Raw genomic sequence first — 26,756 nt, 5'->3', positions numbered from 1 at the left:
TGACTGATTTTCACATCTTGGGCGACCTGAAGTAAGACATGCATGGTTGTCGGTTTCAGTCGGACGGGGAAGAGCAAAAGCAGGAGTGGTTGTAGATCCCTCAGCAGTCGGCCGCGTTCTATGAAACGGGAACTGGTCATCTCGTCTCCAAGTGGGATAAATGTCTTTATGAATTGGCGATAACTTTTGAATGGAACCGTTCAGTGGACCCTTTATGGCAGGTGTTCGTTTCCCATCTGATTGCCCTTAATACTGTAAGGAATTACGGACCTGTAGCACTGAACAAACGTCTGACACAGAGAAATTTGGAATACGGCTAGGTTATCATTCAATATGCGAAAAGTACTCTTATGTCTGAAGAACGGTAATGAGCTACTAAGCTACTGAAGATATTACTGTGTGCTTATTATGCAGATGTGTGAACCGTCTTGCAAAGTGACATGTTCTTCTGAAGGAATACAAGTGCCGCTTAATAAGGACTACATAAATGTGTGGCTTATGAGGAGCTGTTCGATCACTGTACCCCATTCTTTTTAACTGTCTATGCACAGTCATTGCGTCAGCTGGATAGCTGACAGCACTTTGGGACTCGAAAGTGATTGCTTCCTCTGATTTTAGGCAATTTTTTACTACCACCCTCCGCATTGCTCGACGTTCTCTGTTCGGCAGTTCATGACGTCCACCCAATTTTCGGGTAGTTTTTTTGAAAACACAGAAACGAGTAATAAGGGTAAAAAACTGATTCAACAACGAGTAATCACTTGAGAAAATTTTTAAAGAATATAAAATTGACTCTTCCGGCATAAAAAGTGAAGTTGACAAACGTGAGACGAAAAATAGGAATGAGTTTCACAGTGCTGTACACTACAAGATCATTACTATCCGGACACCCCTATCGAATGCGGAATTTACCACTAGATGTAACGAGAGGTGGCCCCACCACTATAAAGGGAAGCGAGGAGTATTGCGTTGTCAGCAGCAAGGCAGTAACAGCAGGAGGGGTCAGTCAGGAAAGCTCTGTGACTTCGAACGTGGATTAGTCACTGTATGCTACCTCAGTAACAAGTTCATCAGGGAGAGTGGTGTGGTGGTGGTGGTGGTGGTGGTGGTGGTGGTGGTGGTACGTTCCTATGGGACCCAACCACTGAGATCATCAGTTCCTAGGCTTACACACTATTTAATCTAACTTAAACTAACTTACGCTAATGACAACACACATACCCATGCCCGACGGAGGACTCGAACCTCCGACGGGGGGAGCCGCGCGAACAGTAGCAAGGAACCTCAGACGCCGCGGCTACTCCGCGGGCCATCAGGCTACCCAAGTCAGCTGTCAGTGATGTGCTTATGAAGTGGAAGAGTGAAACAACAACCACAGCTAAACCAAGATCAAGCAGACAATGTAGTAAATTGGTCGAGCAGATCCTCGTAAGCCACACTTTTATATACAGGGTGGTCCATCGATCGTGACCGGGCCAAAAATTTCACGAAAGAAGCGTCAAACGAAAAAAACTACGAAGAACGAAACTTGTCTTGCTTGAAGGGGGAAACCAGATGGCGCTATGGGTGGCCCGCTAGATGGCGCTGCCATAGGTCAAACGGATATCGACTGCGTTTTTTAAATTAGGAACCCCCATTTTTATTACATATTCGTGTAGAACGTAAAGAAATATGAATGTTTTAGTTGGACCACTTTTTTCGCTTTGTGATAGATGGCGCTGTAATAGTCACAAACACATGGCTCACAATCTTAGACGAACAGTTGATAGCAGGTAGGTTTTTTAAATTAAAATACAGAACGTAGGTACGTTTGAACATTTTATTTCGGTTGTTCCAATGTGAATTTATCGTTTCTGAGAACGCATGCTGTTACAGCGTGATTACCTGTAAATACCACATGAATGCAATAAATGCTCAAAATGATGTCCGTCAACCTCAATGCATTTCGCAATACGTGCAACGACATTCCTCTCAACAGCGAGTAGTTCGCCTTCCGTAATGTTAGCACATGCTTTGACAATTCCCGGATCCACGTTGTCAGGCGTTGTCGGTGGATCACGATAGCAAATATCCTTCAACTTTCCCCAAAGAAAGAAATCCGGGAACATCATATCCAGTGAAAGTGCGGGCCATGGTATGGTGCTTCGACGACCGATCCAGCTGTCGTGAAATATCTTATTCAATACCGCTTCAACCGCACGCGAGCTATGTGCCGGACATCCATCACTTTGAAAGTACATCGCCATTCTGTCATGCAGTGAAACATCTTACGTAGGAAATCAGCATACATTGCACCATTTAGATTGCCATCGATAAAATGGGGGCCAATTATCCTTCCTCCCATAATGCCCCACCATACATTAACCCGCCAAGGTCGCTGATGTTCCACTTGTCGCAAGCCATCGTGGATTTTCCGTGGCCCTGTAGTGCATATTATGCCGGTTTACGTTACCGCCGATTGTCGTTCAAAGTCGTCGCCATGTAATTCCTGGTGCACAGAAATATGTTACGGGTGCAATCGATGTTGATGTAGCATTCTCAACACCGACGTTCTTGAGATTCACTATTCTTGCGTAATTTGTCTGCTACTAATGTGCGAATTATCCGCAACAGCAGCTAAAACACTTACTTGGGCATCATCATTTGTTACAGGTCGTGGTCGACGTTTCACATTTAGCCGAACACTCCCTGCTTCCTTGTTGTTGTTGTGGTCTTCAGTCCTGAGACTGGTTTGATGCAGCTCTCCATGCTACTCTATCCTGTGCAAGCTTCTTCATCTTCCAGTACCTACTGCAACCTACATCCTTCTGAATCTCCTTGGTGTTTTCATCTCTTGGTCTCCCTCTACGATTTTTACCCTCCACGCTGCCCTCCAATACTAAATTGGTGATCCCTTGATGCCTCAGAACGTGTCCTACCAACCGATCCCTTCTTTTAGTCAAGTTGTGCCACAAGCTCCCCTTCTCCCCAATTCTATTCAACACCTCCTCATTACTTATGTGATCTACCTATCTAATCTTCAGCATTCTTCTGTAGCACCACATTTCGAAAGCTGCTATTCTCTTCTTGTCTAAACTTTTTATCGTCCATGTTTCACTTCCATACATGGCTACACCCCATACAAATACTTTCAGAAACGACTTCCTGACACTTAAATCTATACTCGATGTTAACAAATTTCTCGTCTTCTGAAACGCTTTCCCTGCCATTGCCAGTCTACATTTTACATCCTCTCTACTTCGACCATCATCAGTTATTTTGCTCCCCAAATAGCAAAACTCCTTTACTACTTTAAGTGTCTCACTTCCTAATCTAATACCCTCAACATCACCCGACTTAATTCCACTACATTCCATTATCCTCGTTTTGCTTTTGTTGATGTTCATCTTATATCCTCCCTTCAAGACACTATCCATTCCGTTCAACTGCTCTTCCAAGTCCTTTGCTATCTCTGACAGAATTACAATGTCATCGGCGAACCTCAAACTTTTTATTTCTTCTCCATGGATTTTAATACCTACTCCGAAATTTTCTTTTGTTTCCTTCACTGCTTGCTCAATATACAGATTGAATAACATCGGGGAGAGGCTACAACCCTGTCTCACTCCCTTCCCAACCACTGCTTACCTTTCATGCCCCTCGACTCTTACAACTGCCATCTGGTTTCTGTACAAACTGTAAATAGCCTTTCGCTCCCTGTATTTTAACCCTGCCACCTTCAGAATTTGAAAGAGAGTATTCCAGTCAACATTGTCAAAAGCTTTCTCTAAGTCTACAAATGCTAGAAACGTAGGTTCGCCTTTTCTTAATCTAGCTTCGAAGATAAGTCGTAGGGTCAGTATTACCTCACGTGTTCCAACACTTCTGCGGAATCCAAACTGATCTTCGCCGAGGTCGGCTTCTACCAGTTTTTCCATTTGTCTGTAAAGAATTCGCGTTAGTATTTTGCAGCTGTGACTTATTAAACTGATAGTTCAGCAATTTTCACATCTGTCAACACCTGCTCTCTTTGGGATTGGAATTATTATATTCTTCTTGAAGTCTGAGGGTATTTCGCCTGTCTCATACATCTTGCTCACCAGATGGTAGAATTTTGTCAGGACTGGCTCTCCCAAGGCCGTCAGTAGTTCTAATGGAATGTAGTCTACTCCCGGGGCCTTGTTTCGACTCAGGTCCTTCAGTGCTCTGTCAAACTCTTCCCGCAGTATCGTATCTCCTATTTCATCTTCATCTACATTCTCTTCCATTTCCATAATATTGTCCTCAAGTACATCGCCCGTATATAGACCCTCTATATTCTCCTTCCACCTTTCTGCTTTCCCTTCTTTGCTTAGAGCTGGGCTTCCATCTGAGCTCTTGATATTCATACAAGTGGTTCTCTTTCCTCCAAAGGTCTCTTTAATTTTCCTGTAGGCAGTATATATCTTACCCCTCGTGAGATAAGTCTCTAAATCCTTACATTTATCCCCTAGCCATCCCTGCTTAGCCATTTTGCACTTCCTGTCGACTTTTGTATTCCTTTTTGCCTGTTTCATTTACTGCATTTTTATATTTTCTCCTTTCGTCAATTAAATTCAATATTTCTTCTGTTACCCAAGGATTTCTACTAGCCCTCGTCTTTTTACCTACTTGATCCTCTGCTGCCTTCACTACTTCATCCCTCAAAGCTACCTATTCTTCTTCTACTGTATTTCTTTCCCCCATTCCTGTCAGTTGTTCCCTTATACCCTCCCTGAAACTCTGTACAACCTCTGGTTCTTCCAGTTTATCCAGGTCCCATCTCCTTAAATTCCCACCTTTTTGCAGTTTCTTCAGTTTTAATGTACAGTTCATAACCAACAGATTGTGGTCAGAGTCCACATCTGCCCCTGGAAATGTCTTACAATTTAAAACCTGGTTCCTAAATCTCTGTCTTACAATTAGATAATCTATCTGAAACCTGTCAGTATCTCCAGGCTTCTTCCATGTATACAGCCTTCTTTTATGATTCTTGAACCAAGTGTTAGCTATGATTAAGTTGTGCTCTGTGCAAAATTCTACCAGGCGGCTTCCTCTTTCATTTCTTAGCCCCAATCATATTCACCTATTACGTTTCCTTCTCTCCCTTTTCCTACTACCGAATTCCAGTCACCCATGACTATTAAATTTTCGTCTCCCTTCACTATCTGAATAATGTCTTTTATTTCATCATACATTTCTTCAATTTCTTCGTCATCTGCAGAGCTAGTTGGCATATAAAATTGGACTAAAGTAGTAGGCGTGGGCTTCGTGTCTATATTGGCCACAATAATGCGTTCACTATGCTGTTTGTAGTAGCTTAGCCGCATTCCTATTCATTATTAAACCTACTCCTCCATTACCCCTATTTGACTTTGTATTTATAACCCTGTATTCGCCTGACCAAAAGTCTGGTTCCTCCTGCCACCGAACTTCACTAATTGCCACTATATCTAACTTTAACCTATCCATATCCCTTTTTAAATTTTCTAACCTACCTGCCCGATTAACGGATCTGACATTCCACGCTCCTATCCGTGGAACGCCAGTTTTCTTTCTCTTGATAACGACGTCCTCCTTTTACCCAAGAGGACGCCAACATCATTAACCATACTGTAAAGCTGCATGCCCTCGGGAAAAAATTACGGCTGTAGTTTCCCCTTGCTTTCAACCGTTCGCAGTACCAGCACAGCAAGGCCGTTTTGGCTAGTGTTACAAGGCCAGATCAGTCAATCATCCAGGCTGTTGCCCCTGCAACTACTGAAAAGGCTGCTGCCCCTCTTCAGGAACCACGTGTTTGTCTGGCCTCTCAACAGATACCCCTCCGTTGTGGTTGCGCCTACGGTACGGCTATCTGTATCGCTGAGGCACGCAAGCCTCCCCACCAATGGCAAGGTCCATGGTTCATGTTTCCTTATATAACGTAACTATCCGGCGGACGGTCCGGACACTTGGATGATGTCGTCCAGGATACCGAACAGCAAACATAGTACACGCCCGTTGGGCATTTTGATCACAATAGCCATACATCAACACGATATCGACCTTTCCCGCAGTTGGTAAGCGGTCAATTTTAATACGGGTAATGTATCACGAAGCAAGTACCGCCCACACTGGCGGAATGTTACGTGATACCATGATCTTGTACGTTTGTGACTATTGCAACGCCGTCTATCACAAAGCGAAAAAAGTGGTCCAACTAAAGCATTCATATTTGTTTACTTACTACACCAATATGTAAAAAATGGGAGTTCATATTTTTAAAAAAGCGGTTGATATCCGTTTGACTTATGGCAGCGCCATCTAGCGGGCCAAAAATAGCGCCATCTGATTTTCCCCTTCAAGCTAGACAAGTTTCGTTCTTTGTAGTTTTTTTCGTTTGATGCTTATTTCGTGAGATATTTGGCCCAGTCACTATCAATGGACCACTCTGTAGTCAGTGCTAAGTGGCGCTTGACGTGGTGTAAACAGCAACACTCCTGGACAGTGGGCGACTGGAATCGAGTGATTTGTAGGGATGAATCACGCTATAGTCTGTGGCAAAGGGGTGTAAATATTTGGGTTTGGCAGATGCCTGGAGAACCTTACCTGCCGTTATGCGTAGACCAAGAGTGATTTACGGAGCAGGTGGTGTTATAGTATGGGACTGTTTCTCGCGGTTAGAATGTGCTCTCCTTAATGATCTTAAGAAAGCGCTTAATGTGGAATGATATGGACAGATTTTAATGCCTTGTGTGTGCATACATCAGTGGGACGGTTCGGAGACGATGACTGTATCAGCATGTCAATGCACCTTTACGTTCAGCTGCATCTGCGCGGCAATAGTTGATAGACAATAACGTTTCCAAAATGGACTGGCCTGCCCCAGAGTCCCGACCTGAATCCAGTGGATAACCTTTCGGATGAGCTGCAATGTGGACTTCACTCCAGACCCCAGCGTTTAACATCACTGACTTCTCTGATTTCGGATCATCAGGAAAATTGGGCTTCCATTCGTCTACAGACATTCAGATGCTCAAAAAAATGGCTCTGAGCACTATGGGACTTAACAGCGGAGGTCATCAGTCCCCTAGAACTTAGAACTACTTAAACCTAACTAACCTAAGGACATCACACACGTCCATGCCCGAGGCAGGATTCGAACCTGCGACCGTAGCGGCCGCGAGGTTCCAGACCGAAGCGCCTAGAACCGTTCGGCGGCTCCGGCCAGCCTAGACGCCCAAATGAAAGTATCCCCCAGAGGAATTTACACCGTCATAATGGTGAAAGGTGGATACGCCCCGTATTAATGTCACTAATAGGTTTCCAGGTACTTTTGATCTGATACTGTACATATCAAGGTCTTGTATCAGAAAATTATGCTGTGTCAACATAAAATAATATTCAATCCATTGTCTGAATAAATGAAGGAACATAAAAACGTTGGAACCTTTTGAGACATTGAAAGTATTCGCAACTGGGAATATGGACCATTATCAGCTGTAGAGTGGAATGACGACAATGAAAATTGTCACCAATCCATTCTGCAGCTGATGGTTGTCCATATTCGTAATTGTGAATATATTTTTTTGTATCCCGCCTGGGAGGCGGCGCGTGGGTAGGAACAGGAAAAGGAAAAGGTACTAATCACTCGGTACTGCAGAAACAGTTAAAACACCTTTACTAGCGGATAACATAACTTGCAAGATGGTGCGAAGTTGATGAAATGCGCTGAAGCAGTCGCGGAGCTCGTAGACCTCGACAGCACCGGCTAGAGGGCGCTGTCGTCGGTGTCTCTCGTAGTGCCAACCTAGCAGAGCGGACCTACGTTGTGGTATCGTAGCTATCGATACCACATAGTTAATGTATTTCATAACGTCTGTAGTCGCCGCAGTGTCTATTCCTTTGAATTGAACATGCATGCATGTCCAAAGGAACTTTGCATCGTAATTCGGAATAACATAGGCACCGCAAATCGTATTTTAAGAAAGAGTTCAGATTGATCCCTAACATCTAGCGGTAATTCCTATAGCACTAACGACCGTTTAATTTTTTCACATTGACAGTGGTCTGCCATTTTGTTCAAGAATATGTGTTATGTCTTCATTATGCCTTTCACATATAGAATGCCTCTGTTGCTTCTGTGTGTCGACCGCTTAAGTGCCGTCATGGTAGACAGCAATTTGTCATCTAAGCTACTAAACAGAATACGCAAGCATACATTTGGAAATGTTTCTCACATTATTTCTCAACAATAGGTATCCTTCAGTCAAATCCGATACTGAACTTTACTTTCACTTCGTTCTGGCACGACTTGGTTTTTCACAAAATAGGATTCCGTAGTTTAAGGATTTAACACTGAAAAATAAACGGCAAAAGAAGTAATAACTAAGATACTAAGATACACAGAGGAGGAGGAGGAGAAGTAGAGAGTGGGAGAGGGGGAGAGATAGAGAGGGGGAAGGGAGGGGGAGGGGAGGAGAGAGGAAGAGAAGTATGTGTTGCAGATGTTCTTCGCATGACCAGAGCAAAGTGAGGACATAATTGCCTCTAGTTAGGCAACTTGCTCACCTGTGCAGGTTGTCGATTTGCATGGTCTTCAAGGGGTAGTTTTCAGTAAGTATCGAATTCAAATGAGTGGTAGAGCGTGAAGTAGATCAAATATTCTGGTTTTTAGACAATACTTTGTTGTGTGCAGATAATAGGTATCAATTATCACGGGATCGAGTTATTTGTCTGCTCTCAGTTTAATACGAAGGCAGAAGCTATCAGATAACATCAGCTCTTATAATTTACAAACACGCTGAGTTCAGAAAGCAACTTCCAATTACCTGTTACTCTCAGGTTAATAAGTCAGTCAGATGTAATTAACTGATCGAAAGCGCCTGTATATAGACAATACATTCTCTGATAAGTTCTGGCATGCATGCATGCATGCATGCATGCATGCATACACACACACACACACACACACACACACACACATCCATCATCCATCCACATACATATTCACTTACTTACTTACTCACTCACTCTCTCTCTCTCTCTCTCTCTCTCTCTATCTCTGTCTCTGTCTCTCTCTCTCTCTCTCTCTCTCTCTCTCTCTCTCTCTCTTTCTCACACACTCACACTCACACTCTCACACACACACACACACACACACACACACACACACACACACACACACACACACACACATCCATCCATATACATATTCATTCTCTCTCTCTCTCTCACACACACACAAACAGTAAATTCGATAGCACATGATACCACAGTGGCAGGCGGATATGATGTGTTCGGTTTTCTCCTCCGCAGCACCGTCACACAAGGAAGTTTCAGCCCATTATAGACGACAGAGACGCTGCATAAACGTTCTGTGATTTAGCCTAGAAAAAAAGCTGAGATGAGGAGTTTTCTCTGATGCGTCCTAAAGGAGTAACATTGTTGTGCAGCATGTTCTGCACTATGTCCGCATAGTATCCTTTACTAAACATCGTTGTGCAGCATGTTCTGCATTATGTCCGCATAGTATCCTTTACTGAGATGGTGTAATAGGTGACATTTGTTATTCCATGAGGCCGATTTTCCATCAAACTTTTTCAAGAAGGTTAGTTTACGGAACACAGTCATACGTTTTTGTCCTTCGGTGATTCGTTCTCTTAGCGAGAGCGTCATCCTTCCCATTTCCTTTGATACCATGGTGTCCCGTCGTCTATAACATGGTAACACTCTTGTCGTGGCGATGTAATTCTGCAGTCCGTTCTACTAGCTAGTGCTACTGACGGCACTATTCTGTATGAGTTGGGACTGTCCACTGTGGTATGAGTTTTCGTCGTTACAAGCGCTGTCAACGCCATCAGAAGTACGTGACCGCCGTCGTTCACTGTGATGAAGCACAACTGTGCGTTACCTCGATGTCACGTTGGGCAATTGGTTGTTGCGGCCCAGCGCGTACGGGTGTTGCAGGGGAAGACAGACTTTGTACGTCAGGCAGATGTGAGCGAGAATTACAGGTGTTTGTTTATAAGCAACACATACTTCTGAGCAACATGTAGGTTTGTATATTCTTTAGGGAAACTTTACAGCAGGCCCCTGTATGGGCTGTAGGTTTCCATAAGATTGGAGGAATTATTTTTGCTTGATTATGAGCCTCAAACTGGTTTACTTGCAATTCGTCTGACGCTATTGCAGGTAGAACAAATGCAATTTTCATATTTCGACTTAAAAATTGTTTTATTTTTTTAAGGGCTCTATTAATTTGAAAGCATGAGTGTTGTTATGCGTCTCCGGCGAAAATTATGAGCCTTAGACCAGTTTGTCTTCCATATGTCTACCGCTGCAGCGAACAAAATCATTTTGCTTATTCCAGTTTCGTTTTATCTCACTTTATTTTATTACAGATGCGTTAATATTGTAACCGCAGATTCCAGAAATACAATGCGCACGAGCCATCTTCTATTCTGATCAGGTACGTCTCGGTCAGATCGCTCCGCTGCCGTCTGCACTTGCCATGAGTCTTGTAACTGCATAAGTTGTCAGACCCCACGGTGTACTTTCGTGTCGTTTGCAAACAGCTTCGACGACGCCACCTCCTCAGCTTTTGCGCTCCCAGCGACTTGTACACGACGGCGGCGGCGGCAGTTGCAGCGGCGGCTCCTCGTACTCGGACACTTAAAGGGGATGAGAGAACGAGAGCACATTGTTAAGAGTTTACTGCGAGTCGTTGAGAACTTGTAGGTGCTCAGATACCACGGCTTACCTCCGCGTGGTTCGCAAACAGCTTGGACGACGCCATCCCCTCCGCTTCTGAGCTCTCAGGGACTTGTACATGGCGGCGGCGGCGGCTTCGTCCAAATGCGTTCGTTCTTCTGCAGCTTGGTGTCTATTCTCAGGCACCTGTCTCTGGAAATCTGCTCAGACTGCCCAGCGTCTTTCCTTATATAGACGCATAACAATGCTAAGCGTGGTTTCCGTGGAAATGTGTTCTGACGTCATCTCTCCATCCATTGTCGATTAAAATTTCGCATTTGTGTACAACCGTTCGTAAAATGCACACTGACTCCTCCACTGATTCTGTGTTGTATATCTGGGCTGAAACTTCGTGATTCTAGTCCCCAGATAGTTTTTACGTAACTTGCCGACACGATAGTGCACACAGCGTCTTTAACCTCCACATAATATCCAGAATCGTACCAACGTGTTCCTCGCTTTTAACAACGATTCGTACAAGCGCCGTAGACAATATTATGTACGTTTAATGTTAATGATAGAGGGAGATTTCATGGTCTCTTTTCACAGTTTAAAATTGCCGAGCAGGCCGTTGCGGCCGAGCGGTTCCAGACGCTTCAGTCCGGAACCGCACTGCTGCTACGGTCGCAGGCTCGAATCCTGCCTCGGGCGTGGATGTGTGTGATGTCCTTAGGTTAGTTAGGTTTAAGTAGTTCTAAGTTTAGGGGACTGATGACCTCAGATGTTAAGGGGGGCTAGGACGTCGAACGGGCCGACTTGGAGCAGGAGAGGCACCACAGGACATTTTAATTTCCACTGTCTATACTTTTACAAATAAATTCATAAAACTTTGCCAGCATGACCAGGAAGGATTCAGAATTCGCACTCATAGCAGTGGAAGTTCGAAAACATAACGAAGTAATTTTTTTCACTTACTAATGGCAGCATTTGTTGCTATAGGTACACTTTTCTTCATAAGTAAGAGAGGTGGTTCGATGAATTTTGCACAGCATACAAACCATACTTAAAGGTGTGTGAAACTCTAGAATTTTCCAAATCTATTAAAAACTGTGGTAAAAATTGAGGCAATTAACTACAAAATTTATGTTTTTTCTAAATATGAAGTTTAAAATACAACAGATCATTCGTTTTTTCATAAATTAAATAAATTCTAGAGTTTCATACACCTGTAAGTATGGTATGCATGCTGTGCAAAATTCATCGAAGAATCTGTGTAGCTTATGAACAAAAGTGTACCTATAGCAACAAATGCAGCCATTAGTAACTGAAAAAATGATGAAATTTCACACGTAAAAAAAATTACTTTGTTATGTTTTCGAAGTTCCACTGCTATGAGTGTGAATTCTGAATCCTTCCTGGTGATGCTGACAAAGTTTTATGAATTTATTTGTAAAAGTATAGACACTGGAAATTGAAATGTCCTGTGATGCCTCTCCTGCTCCAAGTTGGCCCGTTTGACGTCCTACCCCCCTTAAGTCCCATAGTCTTTAGAGCCATTTGAACCATTTGTACATTGCCGAAAATCGCTCAAGCCTTTTTCCGCTTAATATTCACCTGTTCTCATTTTGTTGGCAAAGATAGATTAAATTCTAACCTTCCTCTCTTAATTTTGACTATATGTTACGAAACCAGGCCTCCGGTCCCAGAAGCCCCTTTATTCTGCCAACAGCCTTGCCAAAGAGAGCAGAGGAGATTAAATAACTTTAAGCCGCTATCTTGCCCTCAGGGTGAGAAACTACCCCTAAAAGACGGAAGAATTTACAATAACCAACGACATGATTATGCAGGAAGCAATGGAAAAAATGGCTCTGAGCACTATGGGACCACCGCAAGGGATTAGCCGAGCGGTCTCAGGCGCTGCAGTCATGGACCGTGCGGCTGGTCCCGGCGGAGGTTCGAGTCCTCCCTCGGGCATGGGTGTGTTTGTTTGTCCTTTGGATAATTTAAGTTAAGTAGTGTGTAAGCTTAGGTACTGATGACCGTAGCAGTTAAGTCCCATAAGATTTCATACACATTTGAACATTTTTGAACACTATGGGATTTAACATCTGAGGTCATCAGCCCCCTAGAACTTAGAACTACTTAAACCTAACTAACCTAAGGACATCACACACATTCATGCCCAAGGCAGGATTCGAACCTGCGACCGAAGTGGTCGCGCGGTTCCAGACTGAAGCGCCTAGAACCGCTCGGCCACACCGGCCGGCCTCACAAGTAATGGAGCCCATGGCATTAAAGACGTATAATTTGTATCTACAAGAAAACTGTCCTATTACAGATGGCAGGTCACACATTTAACTAGTCAGAAAACTGAAGACCGCTCCCCAAAACAAGGTAAGTTGCATCATTGACGTATTAGGCAACATAAGAGACTGTAAAGCGGATGAGTCTTGTTCGATCCCGTTACAGTGAAACTGTTAACGCAGTCCGGAAGACAGCTGCGGATTTACGTGGAAGAGGTCCGTGGCCAGTTTTCCCTGCGGTACTCATGTCCAGAGACTGCTTAACGTGAGACTGAGGCTGCGGTCGGTCGCTGTACCAGCGTCCTGTCGGACAATACAGTTACAGACTTCTCTTTATGAAAATGTCACTTCCTGCGTCCGTTTGTAGGCCTTCATCCCTATGCTCGCGTGTCACTGGAAGGGCAAGGAAGTGGTGCAAGCCCTTCCTAACAACTTTAACACTAATCCATACGAAATACCATGCTTGACGAAAGAAATGAAAGACCCGGAAGACATAGCCTGATTCAACGTGACTTAGCACACGTACACACCTTCGCCATGTATATGAATCTTTAGATTTGCTATTCTCTGTTACAGGTAGAACAGCCATCAGAGTGCGTTAGTATTGTTCAACATAGCAGGATTCGAACTTGCGACTGTAGCGGTCGCGCGGTTCCAGACTGAAGCGCCTAGAACCGCAAGGCCATACCGGCTGGCTCGTGAGTCGTGTTTGGGAAGCTCAGTTGGTAGAGCACTTTCCCGCGAAAGGCAAAGGTCCCGAGTTCAAATCTCGGTCTGGCACACAGTTTTAATCTGCCAGGAAGTTTCATCTCTATGAACTGTCTGCGTGATGTCGAGGTGCTCCCACGGCCTGCAAGATCCCCAGATCTGTCCTCGACAGAACTTGCGTGTGACCAGCTTGGACGTCAACTCCGTCGCAGTACCAGTATCCAGTATATCAAGGACCACCTACAACAGTTGTGAGCTACTCTGTCTCAGAAGAGGATACAACGACTTTATGACACTATCCCCAACCTAATCAGTGCATGCATCCAGGCCAGAGGGGGTGCTACACCATACTGATAAGAGAGCTCGCACTGTCAAGTTGTTTGTAAATTTGACTCGATTTTGTATTCACTAAAATGACATTTCGTACCCTCTCAACCCGTGAGGTTTCATTTCGATTTCCCCTCCCCTTCTGGATGGATTACTTTTCTGTCGGGCAGTATGTGTTCTCAGTAAGTACACGTTATGCAATAATTCATCCTTTGTGCGAGTACCCTTTAGACTGTGGAATTGTTCTCATTTGTGCATTATGCAGCAACAAGGTAAAGGTTTGGAAAGTTGTGGAAAGGTCTTAGTGGACCAAACTGCTGAGGTTATAAGTCTCTAAGCGTACGAACTACTTAATCTAACTTCACCTAACTAATGCTAAGGACAACAGACGCACACATGCCCGAAGGAGGACTCGAACCTCCGACAGGGGAAGCCGCGCGGACCGTGACAAGGGGCCCTTAGACCGCGCTGCTACCATGTATTAATCTGAGTTAGGGTCTCTTCAGCTGCCAGCTAAATTGGAAGTACGAAATACCGTTCCTGACGTTTAGGTTGTTACACAGAGACAAACTGTTCGTTTAATTCGTAAAACTGGCGTCAGCACACAGAACTTTAATTCAAAATTGATAAGTGTTTCGTAGCCACTTATTGACAAACTGCCTATTGGCTTCTGTCTCGGGGTCTTCGGCTGACGTTCGTCTGATTTTACTGACGTTTCGCTAGCACGAGTCGCTGGAATTGTCAAAGCTTCATCCTCCATTGCATTCAACAAGAAAGATAAAAGGATCCTGGCTTCCCGTGCTGCAGCGAACTACCGGCGCAGGTAGCAAGAGGAGGACCGCACCGGCAATGACTGCGAAGAAGCCCTCGGACGTCGGCGCGCCAGGTACGTACAGCCTGCGGCCACGAGCTCGGCTCCATTTCAACACCAGCAACTTCACTCCCGACATCCATGGCGAGGTCCATCTTTGCCAACACGACACCATGCAGCGCGGTACAGATGGGCCCAACAACATCCCCAATGGACCGCTCAGGATTGGCATCACGTTCTCTTCAACGATGAGTGTCGCATATGCCTTCAACCAGAAAATTGTCGGAGACGTGTTTGGAGACAACCCGGTCAGGCTGAACGCCTTAGACACAATGTCCAGCGAGTGCAGCAAGGTGGAGGTTCCCTGCTGTTTTGGAGTGACATTATGTGGGCCCGAAGTACGCCGCTGGTGCTCATGGAAGGCGCCGTAACGGCTGTACGATACGTGAATACCATCGTTCAACCGACATTGCAAACATATTTGCAGCATATTGGCTTGGCATTCGTCTTCGTGGACGACAATTCGCGCCCCCGTAGTGCACATTTTGTGAATGACTTCCTTCAGGATAACCACATCGCTCGATTAGAGTCGTCAGCATGTTCTCCAGGCATGAACCCTATCAAACATGACTGGGACAGATTTAAAAGGGCTGTTTATGGACGACATGCCCGCCAACCATTCTGAGGGATCGACGCCGAATCGTCGTTGCGGAGTGGGACAATCTGGACTAACAGTGTCGTGATGAACTTGTGAATAGTATACCACGACGAATACAGGCATGCATCAATGCAAGAGGATGTGCTACTGAGTATTACAGGCACCGGTGTGTACAGCAATCTGGACCACCACCTCTGAATGTCTCGTTGTATGGTGGTGCAACATGTAGTGTGTGGTTTTCATGAGGAATAAAATGGACGGAAATGATATTTATGTTGATTTCTATTCCAGTTTTCTGTACACATTCCGGAACTCTCGGAACCGAGGTGTTGCAAAACTTTTTTTGATGTGTGTATTTTGTAAAGCTGTGTATTTATGTGTCGTATTGTTTGCTTCTAACACGATAAACAAATGAAACGCTCTGTTGTGAGAATGATTTTCACCCTGCAGCTCAGTATGTGTCGATTTGAAACTTCGTGTCAGATTAAACCCCCGTGCTGGACTGTGACTCGATCCCAGAACCTTTGCCTTTCGTGGTCAATTGATCCACCGACTGAGCTATTAAAGCACGACTCAGAGCCGCGCTCACAGGTTCACTTCATCTTCTACCTTCCAAACTTCCCAGAAGTTCTTCTGCATTCCTCGTGAGACTCCACGTCTGGCAGAAATGATATTCCAGAAAAAATTGTGTGGCTACAGGCTAGGCGACTGTTTCCAGAATTTCTTGCGAAGTTCCGGGTTCGAGTGCCTGTCCGGTAAAGAGTTTCAATCTGCCAGAAAGTTTCAAATCTATGCTCCTCGCTCAGAGTTTCACTCTACATAATTTCTGAACATATCGACATGTCTTCTTTGCTCCTGTGTGCGTCTGTATTTCTTCTACATCGCCTTTCTTCATATGGTGCACACACTTTCACCTGCCCAGTGGTTCGCCACACCCTTGGATTCTCTGCTGTAGTGCACTGCTTCTTCAAGTGGTGTTTTCTGTATCTGCAAATGTTTTCTCATTTATTCGCCTACCTTTCCAATCATGCTCTGGCTTAATTACACTGACGGAAAAAATTGCAGCAACAAAAAATTATTAATGTTAAATAATGAAATTTCGGAAATACACTCCTGGAAATTGAAATAAGAACACCGTGAATTCATTGTCCCAGGAAGGGGAAACTTTATTGACACATTCCTGGGGTCAGATACATCACATGATCACACTGACAGAACCACAGGCACATAGACACAGGCAACAGAGCATGCACAATGTCGGCACTAGTACAGTGTATATCCACCTTTCGCAGCAATGCAGGCTGCTATTCTCCCATGGAGACGATCGTAGAGATGCTGGATGTAGTCCTGTGGAACGGCTTGCCATGCCATTTCCACCTAGCGCCTCAGTTGGACCAGCGTTCGTGCTGGACGTGCAGACCGCATGAGACGACGCTTCATCCAGTCCCAAACATGCTCAATGGGGGACAGATCCGGAGATCTTGCTGGCCAGGGTAGTTGACTTACACCTTCTAGAGCACGTTGGGTGGCACGGGATACATGCGGACGTGCATTGTCCTGTTGGAACAGCAAGTTCCCTTGCCGGTCTAGGAATGGTAGAACGATGGGTTCGATGACGGTTTGGATGTACCGTGCACTATTCAGTGTCCCCTCGACGATCACCAGTGGTGTACGGCCAGTGTAGGAGATCGCTCCCCACACCATGATGCCGGGTGTTGGCCCTGTGTGCCTCGGTCGTATGCAGTCCTGATTGTGGCGCTCACCTGCACGGCGCCAAACACGCATACGACCATCATTGCCACCAAGGCAGAAGCGACTCTCATCGCTGAAGACGACACGTCTCCATTCGTCCCTCCATTCACGCCTGTCGCGACACCACTGGAGGCGGGCTGCACGATGTTGGGGCGTGAGCGGAAGACGGCCTAACGGCGTGCGGGACCGTAGCCCAGCTTCATGGAGACGGTTGCGAATGGTCCTCGCCGATACCCCAGGAGCAACAGTGTCCCTAATTTACTGGGAAGTGGCGGTGCGGTCCCCTACGGCACTGCGTAGGATCCTACGGTCTTGGCGTGCATCCGTGCGTCGCTGCGGTCCAGTCCCAGGTCGACGGGTACGTGCACCTTCCGCCGACCACTGGCGACAACATCGATGTACTGTGGAGACCTCACGCCCCACGTGTTGAGCAATTCGGCGGTACGTCCACCCGGCCTCCCGCATGCCCACTATACGCCCTCGCTCAAAGTCCGTCAACTGCACATACGGTTCACGTCCACGCTGTCGCGGCATACTACCAGTGTTAAAGACTGCGATGGAGCTCCGTATGCCACGGCAAACTGGCTGACACTGACGGCGGCGGTGCACAAATGCTGCGCAGCTAGCGCCATTCGACGGCCAACACCGCGGTTCCTGGTGTGTCCGCTGTGCCGTGCGTGTGATCATTGCTTGTACAGCCCTCTCGCAGTGTCCGGAGCAAGTATGGTGGGTCTGACACACCGGTGTCAATGTGTTCTTTTTTCCATTTCCAGGAGTGTATATTTGTCTAGGTAACATATTTAACTTATTAACATTGAAAGACCACAGGTTAATGTCAGCGCGAGATAAACCATTCCAAATGCGAAATACTGGTACATTAATTACCGGTGTAACCGCTAGAATGTTGAATAAAAGCATGCATTGTATAGTACTGGTGCTGGATGTCAGTTTGTGGAATGGAGTTCCATGCCTGTTGCTCTTGGTCGGTCAATACAGGGACGGTTAAAGCTGTTGGATGAGGATGGAGTTCATCCGATGATGTTCAATGTGTGCTCGATAGGAGACAGCCCGGTGATCGAGCAGGCCAAGACAACATGTCGACAATCTGTAGAGCAAATTGGTTTACAACAGCAGTGTGTGAGCGTTATCCTGTTGGAAGAAACCCCATGGAATGTTGTTCAAAAATGGCAGCAGATCAGATCGAATCACCAGACTGACGTACAAATTTACATTCAAGGTGTGTGGGATAACCACAGAGAGCGCCTGCTGTCATACAAAATCGCACCCCCAGACCATAACTCTAGGTGTAGGTACAGTGTGTCTATCACGTAGACAGGTTGGTTGTAGACCGTCAGTTGGTCTCTTTCTAACCAACACACTGCCATCACTGGTCCTGAGTTGGAACCAGCATTCATCAGAAAACACAACTTACCTCCATCCACCCCACCCTCCAGAAGCTTTCTCGCATGACACCAGTGAAGTCGCAAATAGCGGTGGTTTGGAGTCAATGGAATACACGCTACAGGGCGTATGGCTCAGAGTTGCCCTTGAAGTAACCGACTTGTAACAGTTCATTGTGTCACTGTGGTGCTAAACGCCGCTCACATTGCTGCTGTAGATGCAGTACAATGTTCCAGAGGCATACGCTGAACCCGATGATCTTTCCTTTCGGTAGTGCCAAGTGACCGTGTGGAGGCTGGTATTCTTGCGACTGTACATTGTCATGACTACCGATGCCAGCAATCATGTACACTGACTACAAACCTGCCAAGTATTTCTCCAATATCACAGAAGAAACGTCCAGCTTGTCGTAGCCCTATTACAAGACCTCATTCAAATTCTGTGAGGTCTTTGTCGCCTTAAAAGCATTCTTGACTAACATCAACTCACCACGTCTAATCTCAGAAGATAACTAACGCCCACGACTGTTATAGCGCCTATTTGAAGCAAGCCTGATTTGCTGACTCATAGTGGCACTACTAGCTCCGCTCTTATATGACTGGAGCGAAATTTGAACGGACATTATCTTTCAGATGTAGAAACATGCCTACCAACTTTCCTTTACGTAGCACATCTCCTTCTTCATGTTGAGTCTTTTTCCATCATCGCAGTAACAATATCAACATGAAACTAACTCCAGCAGGCAGGGATGTTAGGCGTTGAACGGAGTCTTTAGTGATCGGAAATGAAGGACTGGGATTTTAGTAACTGACGAGGTTGAGCTGAGTATCATTTATTGAAAGATTCATTTGTGGTAGGCACAGTAATCTTGGAGGCTCCATTGGAATTTCCGTCACGGCTGCAGGTCCACCAGCTTGGAACACGACGTCAGGCTCCATCGGCTCCCAGTAGATGCCACAGACAGCTTCCTGTAACTGAAATCGGTGTAAGCAGCACGGCCCACTTGCAATATTAACACTCTTTAAGTACGATAGACAACACAAGATTTGAGATGAGTATCAGAAGGTTAGATAACTTTGTATCAAAGGTATTCTGAAGGAATTTTTCGTTTAAAATTTCGTCAAGGCAATATTAAGAAACGATATAGCCTTAAAAAAACTCGAAAATCCACAGATTAGCATTTAATACTAAAAATTTTAAAACTGTCTGCTAATGCCACCATTACTTGTGGGGTCCTGCCCACTCGTCGCTTATAGGGGCCTGAAGGATCTACATCTACATCTACATACATACTCCGCAATCCACCATACGGTGCGTGGCGGAGGGTACCTCGTACCACAACTAGCATCTTCTCTCCCTGTTCCACTCCCAAACAGAACGAGGGAAAAATGACTGCCTATATGTCTCTGTACGAGCCCTAATCTCTCTTATCCTATCTTTGTGGTCTTTCCACGAAATGTAACTTGGCGGCAGTAAAACTGTACTGCAGTCAGCCTCAAATGCTGGTTCTCTAAATTTCCTCACGAAAAGAACGCCTCCTTTCTTCTAGACTCCCACCCGAGTTACTGAAGCATTTCCGTGACACTCGCGTGATGATCAAACCTACCAGTAACAAATCTAGCAGCTCGCCTCTGAATTTCTTCTATGTCCACCCTCAATCCGACCTGATAGGGATCCCAAACGCACGAGCAGTAATCAAGAATAGGTCGTATTAGTGTTTTATAAGCGGTCTCCTTTACAGATTAACCACGTCTTCCCAAAATTCTACCAATGAACCGAAGACGACTATCCGCCTTCCCCACAACTGCCATTACATGCTTGTCCCACTTCATATCGCTCTGCAATGTTACGCCCAAATATTTAATCGACGTGACTGTGTCAAGCGCTACACTACTAATGGAGTATTCAAACATCACAGGATTCTTTTTCCTATTCATCTGCATTAATTTACATTTATCTATATTTAGAGTTAGCTGCCATTCTTTACACCAATCACAAATCCTGTCCAAGTCATCTAGTATCCTCCTACAGTCGCTCAACGACGACACCTTCCCGTACACCACAGCATCATCAGCAAACAGCCGCACATTGCTATCCACCCGATCCAAAAGATCATTTATGTAGATAGAAAACAATAGCAGACCTACCACACTTCCCTGAGACACTCCAGATGATACCCTCACCTCCGATGAACACTCACCATCGAGGACAACGTACTGGGTTCTATTACTTAAGAAGTCTTAGGGCCACTCACATACTTGGGAACCAATCCCATATGCTCGTACCTTAGTTAGGAGTCTGCAGTGGGACACCGAGTCAAACGCTTTCCGGAAGTCAAGGAATATGGCGTCTGTCTGATACCCTTCATCCATGGTTCGCAAGATATCATGATCATGTGAAAAAAGGGAGAGTTGCGTTTCGCAGGAAGGATGCTTTCTAAAGCCGTGCTGATGCATGGACAACAACTACTCTGTCTCAAGGAAATTCATCATATTCGAACTGAGAATATGTTCGAGAATCCTGCAACAAACCGATGTTAAGGATGCTGCGTTCTCGGGTGGCTATTCAACAATTCAAGCAAATCAGGTTATAGGATTTTATTACGAAAAAGAAGATTGACAATACTTAACTTTGTGTATATAATAACGTGTCACAAGATGGGCGACATGCAAATAAGCCAGTCCTTTGCTATATCCAATGTCCATGTAAGCAACAGATTTGGATCAGTAATAACTGCTATCGTAGTGCTCTCTTCTAAGGCCTCTGCTACTGCCGGGTCTATTGGCACCCGTCTGGTACTGTACCACTAATGTCTGTCTAGTACTGTGCGGCCAAGGCTGGCAGGAGCGGCGCTTGTATTCTCTTTGGCTAGAGGACGCTCCTGTTGTGGTGCGGTCCTAGTCAGCGGGCTATTGTCTGACGTCTTCCCACAGCCTTCTTTGCTTTTGCGTTCTTCATCTTCGTGCTATCGCTTATCGTTACGCTGGAACATCACTCAAGAGGTTAAACCTTGCTCCTGTGTAATACGCTCACAGATTTGATGATGAATATCAATGCTTATGTTTTTCTTTTAACAGATTTGCACATTTAAGAAATGCAAGTGAATTCATCACTATCCTCGTCGATGACAATTACTCCGCAATATAGTTTACAGTTCATATAACATCTAATGAACTCTCATCACCCATCATCACAAAACAGAGTGCGAGGCTCTCAGTGGCCAATGCACCACCTTAACAGTAAGACGCTATGCGCTATGCTCTCTACTGATCGCATACTTTTACTTGGCTCCTGAGTGGAGGATGTTGGGAGTGGAAGTTTGCGATCGGCTCGTAGGACATCAGGTGCTGAGATAAGCCCCGGCTACTTCTCGCAGAGCAGCCAGCTTACAGGTTATAATGGGAATGAACGTGTAATCCAAAGGATCAGCAGCACTAATTAGATAATTCGCACACAGCGGAACTTAGACAGCTTATTGTGTCTTAAGATGGCTTTGTTCTTAATCAGACCAGCATATCGATGCTAGATATCCGTAAGTACCACTTACACTATGTTGGTAATCACTATGTTACGCTAAGGGAGAGTGTTGTGCCACATCTAACTTAGAATTGGGGGGCAGCCCTATTGAGCGCAAGAAATTAAGTATAATCCTGGCGACCAGCATCAAAAGGCCAGTTGCACTGTATCACACATTACGAAGTCATCAATTCTTTGTTCACAATGAATGTGGCAAACAGAAATTACGCTTCTGATATATTTCGCGAGAACACAGGCATGTAATACTAATGGTATAACAGAAATATCATGCGACAAAGCTGGAACAAATAAAGTGGGCTGTACTCTGGGCTAACATGTGGCTTCAGACTAAGACAACACAGCTCTTGTTCCGCGCCCTTAGATAACGCACATGACCCACCACAAGTCTGCTGTTAATTTTTAGTGTCTGCTGTCCAGCTGCTTCCTCAAAATTCCAGTCCTGGTCATTGTACACACAATGGCATCTCTTTCCACTATAAGAGATTTTCTCTAAAACAGTAACGAACCCTCATCAAAACAGTGAAGTCACAGTAACAACAACAATGGAACAAATCAGGCTGCACGTCAATCACAATTTTGCCGACCAGAGTGTACCCACATGAGACAGCCACCAACTACGGTGATGACGTTAACTTGAACACTGAATAGCAAACCCAAGGTATGACACAAACCCATCAAACTCATCGTAAACGAACAGTCTCCATTCAGTGACTGAATATCTGCTTTTTGCATCAATGACCATGTAGAGTATTGTGATACCATCCCGTCAAACTGACAATTCGGAGAAGTCATGCAGAATTCATAGTGCAAACAACTGAAAATCAATTATGTGACCACAGACAACAGCCATTAACATTCTGCCACTAACACGAAGGTGTCACTTGTCTTCACACAGCTCTTCATCTCAGCCGTGCACCATGGTCCACCACTGAGGCCAGTCGCTCAACAGCCTAGAAGCTAGTAGCTGATCAGAGCCTCCAAGTGCAGAGCCTGCCAAGCAGACAGGCAAATTCAAATCACCAACATGATGGACCCCTGGCGCAGCATGAACAAGGATAAATTTTAGGTGTTCAAATTAGAATGATTCCAGTGATGAACTTACTAGTGGATTACAAGTGAATATATTCTGTAACGTGGTTCATTACTGTATTCATTGTGATAGTATTTTTTGGTTCTCCGATTACAAGTGATGCACTAGTCATTTACATGTTCATGAACTCGAAACCCAGTAGTCTATCCTCACCTATTGTCATGATAAAACAACTTGCTTGTGAAGCTATGCAAACTTTCACAATACAGACAACAGTAAAAAATGTGATTTTTCTGTTTTTTCCACCACATTTGTTGATCAAAAAGGCCACAGACATGTTTTTGATTCATAGTGTTCAATGGGCATGATATTTTGGTGATCAGACATGTCACCATTGTCAGATGCACTAGTGAACTGTCGTCTTGGAAACACACAGTTTACTTATATCCTCTCCCCACGTGGGCTGCTCCATTCATGGTCTACACCGAAGAGGCCCTCTGTGGCTGGTGATGCTCCATGGACCACCCCTGCTGTGGTAGTATGAATGTAGGCACTCCACCTACTCTTACCACCAGCTTGTTGTGTTTGCTGGGTACCTTCTTAATTAGACCAAGAGAGGGCTCCCTAGCCTTACTAATACTATAGCTGCAGTCACAGTTGATGAGATTGTCCTTGGTGCATATTTTGGTGGACTCTCTATGACACTTTCCCATGTATTTCGACATTTGAGCTCAATCCTGGTGCAGCTGTACTCTGCCTTATGGGTCTCAGACCAAATCTGCCCTGTGAATGCTGAGTTGTTAGGAAACATTAGTCAAGTGTGCTGCTGGTGTTCTCAACATCAATCTTTGATGGTGCAAGTTGTTTTGTCATTCTGGTGTGGAATCTTGTATACACTGGCTTTCCATAAAGCAAGGTCATCTTTGGCATTCTCCAATAAGGGGAAGCAATACCTTACAGATGTGCTATAAATGGGAGTATCAAATGGAATGGCCAATGAAGATACCTACATGCTACTCATCATGCTGATTATTGGAAAGTGTTAATTGTCAAATAACATTGTGGAGCACTTTGGAGCTCACAACCTCACAAGAGTCTGACATCAGCCCTCATAGGGTAGTGAAGTCATTGCTCCCTGAGGTAGAGGTGCAGCTGTCATTTTATACTTGTCGCACATCACCTGGAGTGCATGGGTTGTGACCGCAGCCAAAGTGTGATTTCATATAATGCCACAAAATCTCAGAAACACATATTAAAGGTAACTTTCAGTTAAAGAAAAGGTTTATTTTGTATGAAGAAATATCTCCTTGTAGGCAGAGGTCACATCTTCAGTATATTTTAAAAAAAAAAACAATAGTGTAGAACCAACAAATACTGGTGTAATTTCCAGACAACAGATCTTGGTCTAGTAAGTATCTTCAGATCACAGATTAGCACAAAATAAAGTTTAAGGAAAGCTCTGTTGTGTCAGAAAGAGAATTTTTTTTTTAACTACAGCATCTGCAGATAAATATGTGGCTATTGTCTCACCGATTTTCAATCAGTCACAAAGTATAAAAATTGACAGTTTATTGCAGTATTATGCAAATTGCCTACCCAAGGTCTTAGTTTACAGTGATGTGTGCCAAACAGTACACTTAATGAAACTTCCTGGAAGATTAAAACTGTGAGCTAGACAGGGCCCTGAACCAAGGACCTTGAATTTTGTAGGCATTTGGTCCACTGACTTTTTTATGATATAATGGTAATTCATGTGGTGCATGAAATGATCATGTTCATGATGAAGGTGAAATGATGAGAATGACTATAAAGCCTTGTGGAACTGCAAGCAGTGACCAGCAGTCAGTAATGGAGTGGAAGGGTATGGAGGAAATTTGAACAATAGTGCAAACTGAGCTACTCAGCCGTGACTCACAGCACAGCTTCCAACTTTGGTCAGTACCTCATCTCCTACATCTCCTACCTTCCAGACTTCACAGAAGTTACCCTGCATGCCTTGTGGGACTAGCTGGAAGAAAAGTAATTGTGAAGACATGGCTGTCTTTACATTGCGTAGTTTTTAAAAGGTTTAGAGAGCACACCTGCATTTACAATAAGTCAGCATTTGGGGATCATTTACATAATAGATGACAAGATTAGAAATATCCAGCACAGTATGAGAATTTTACATAAATTACCAAAAAGTAAAAAGCTTGATATTCTGGAGAACCTACAAATCTACAGTGACAGCAAAAAAAAAAAAAAAAAAAAAAAAAAAAAAAAGATTGTTCGGTAAACAAACAACTACATTTCACTCAAAAGCGCCTTTTTTATATTTGTGATGAAGTTGTTACAGTAGACTCCTGAAGCTATGGTATAAATAGCCAAGACGAGTAATAAAGCTATATGATTATAGATACAGATGTGTTGCATCATCATATAAAACATTTGAACCACAGGTAGTTATGCTGATACTCAAGATAATCTTGACATAGACATCGAATACTGTTTTCTTTCAGGTCACAAAATTAGTTACGACTGTACTGACAGTTATTTCATTGTCTATTCTCTATCAGCTGGTATATATGCTTGGTTATGCTTCATATAATTAACATAGTTCTCAGTACAATTAAGTAATTCAAACACAGATATTGAGCACCATTTTCTATTGTGGCAAATAGTGGTTTATACTGCATTCAATTTTTGCTATCTAACCTTGATGGCTGACAGTAAGTAAGTAGCTTTTCTCAAGATGAACATTGCTCTTAACATGATGGATGATATGCTAAGATGTTATGATTTTCACATAGACATTGAGCACTAGATATAATTTTATTTTATACTCTAGGCCAGTGGCTTGTCTCTTTTATCCCATATCAACATGTAATCATGAAGACAGCATGTCTATAAAAACTGTGACTTACATTGAGCTTTATAAAAAAACAGAAATTACATTGAGCTTCATGTAATGAACATAAATTTTACTGTGATGTGATGTTGCTGTATTGTGCGGTTATGCATGTAGACGTTTAGCATTGAATACTATATTACATTATATGCCAGTAACCTACTCTCTTCACTGGGCATGAAACTATGCTTAAATGCATCAGTGCTATACATTGATGTAACACATTACTTGAGATACCTCAAAACTGAGTAACATTTTTTCTACAAGTGTACTGTGTCATTGTAGTCTATAAGGAATGTGCATGTTGATTACAAGACACAACCTACACAAACAATGAGAGGTAATGAGTGGTAATACATTAATCTCAGCTTAGGTTCTATTGCAAAAATTGTTTCATGAATAGTCATTTTCTGTCACCTAGATGTTGAAATCATGCAAATGGCATGTAGTTTACAAAGTGCTGGTCCCTTTAACTTATCAGACTTTATAGTGCATAACCATACACCAATACAAGAAACCTTACATGGCTACCATTAGGAAAATATGTAATTCCAAAACTATACCTATCTCATCTAAGCATAGGGTAACAAGGTTCATGATTACTTAATGTGATGTATCTTACAAATTGTAGCTTTGCCTGTACCATAGCATACTCATGCTACATAATTAGCCCT

General features: G+C 44.1%; 1 protein-coding gene across 1 annotated transcript in view; it reads right to left on the bottom strand.

The window, feature by feature from the left end:
* The window catches only part of LOC126482137 (synaptic vesicle glycoprotein 2A-like), a 222,762-nt gene extending 211,988 nt beyond the window's left edge, over nucleotides 1-10,774 (bottom strand). Inside the window, exon 1 of the mRNA XM_050106113.1 lies at nucleotides 10,739-10,774. Coding sequence (XP_049962070.1) covers nucleotides 10,739-10,774 — 36 coding nt within the window. The remainder of the gene's footprint in view (nucleotides 1-10,738) is intronic.
* Between the last annotated feature and the right edge of the window lie 15,982 nt (nucleotides 10,775-26,756).

The sequence above is a fragment of the Schistocerca serialis genome, chromosome 5 (genome assembly GCF_023864345.2).
Source record: "Schistocerca serialis cubense isolate TAMUIC-IGC-003099 chromosome 5, iqSchSeri2.2, whole genome shotgun sequence".
NCBI lineage: Eukaryota > Metazoa > Arthropoda > Insecta > Orthoptera > Acrididae > Schistocerca > Schistocerca serialis.
This window is presented reverse-complemented; position numbering and strand designations above follow the sequence as displayed.